Source organism: Branchiostoma floridae, chromosome 6 (genome assembly GCF_000003815.2).
Source record: "Branchiostoma floridae strain S238N-H82 chromosome 6, Bfl_VNyyK, whole genome shotgun sequence".
NCBI lineage: Eukaryota > Metazoa > Chordata > Leptocardii > Amphioxiformes > Branchiostomatidae > Branchiostoma > Branchiostoma floridae.
The window spans coordinates 1,735,906-1,737,012 of record NC_049984.1 but is presented as its reverse complement, the minus strand read 5'-3'; the positions used below and the strand labels follow the sequence as shown (position 1 = coordinate 1,737,012).

The 1,107-nt window shown below is 48.4% G+C and overlaps 1 protein-coding gene across 1 annotated transcript in view; it reads right to left on the bottom strand.

Annotated features, from left to right (window-relative positions):
• The window catches only part of LOC118417420 (acid phosphatase type 7-like), a 9,142-nt gene that overhangs the window by 4,196 nt on the left and 3,839 nt on the right, over positions 1–1,107 (bottom strand). Inside the window, exons 5-6 of the mRNA XM_035822979.1 lie at positions 489–674; positions 2–153 (exon numbers count right to left, since the gene is read on the bottom strand). Of these exons, the coding sequence (XP_035678872.1) occupies positions 2–153; positions 489–674 (338 nt within the window). The remainder of the gene's footprint in view (position 1; positions 154–488; positions 675–1,107) is intronic.

Genomic DNA, 1,107 nt, shown 5'->3' with positions numbered 1-1,107 from the left:
CCTGTGTTGAGAGGAGTTTCCGCGCATGTCGTGCTCCGTCGAGATGCCGACGAAGTGAACTCCGAGGTAGTCGAACGAGTAGTAGTATGGGGACGAGGACCCGCTCTCGTTCCCCGGCATGTGCAGCCAGTTCCGGTAGGCGGCAAAGTCAAACTAAGAAAGACAAAATCATTATTTGTCAAACTCTGAAACAAAATTTGCCCCTACAGTCCCCAAAACACCAGGGGGTCTACATGCCTTAGCATCCCTCCCAAGAGGTATCTACCACTCAAAAATCATGACCATAGCGTGTCCAGAACAGGAAATACCAAAACCGAAAGTTCCGCTGTAGTGCTGTAACACACAGCTAGGGGGCCTATAATTCAAGCATTATAAGACCTACCTACACACCAAATAAATGTACACGCACCAAAACATCCGTGCTTGAGACGTGATTCTTCTCATACAAGCAAACAAACAAACAAACAAACAAACAAACAAACAAACACCTGCGCTTCGTGGTTTCCCGGGCAGGTCATGTAGGGTACCCTGGCGGTGACGTCATGCAGTGACGTCATGTACTGCACCCATACCCAGGAGTTGTTGCCGTCGCCGCTGCCGAAAGTCGTCCCGAAGTTGTCCGCGTAGCTGAGGTCCCCCGCGTGCAGGACAAGGTCCAACTCGCCACGGTCGGCCTGGTGAGCAGGCACAAAAAAAGGCAAAGATGCACTTAAAAATGTAAAGGTTTAGGCCCCAGGTCCAACAGGGCGTAGGTCATTAACATAGCTGGGGCAGAAAAGGCAAAGATACACTTCAATACATAAAGGTAAAGCTGGTCTGTAGGCCGGAAGTCATACATTATCAACCCATTGTGTCTACAGTACATTGTGTCTAACAGTGCCATATAGAAAGGATAGGCGTCTAGACATAAGGTAAACATGGTAAATGTGGTCCTATAGTCATTTTAAGCTCCAAGTGGCCGTGGGTGTTACTGAGCCAACGTGTATAGAGCACGATATTGGGAAACGGAGACCATCCTTTTTCTATAAAGTAGTCAACAATAATATTGAACATAGACGCCAGCAATATTCTGAAGCCTGCCAAAGGGCGCACCCGGGGTAGTCACGA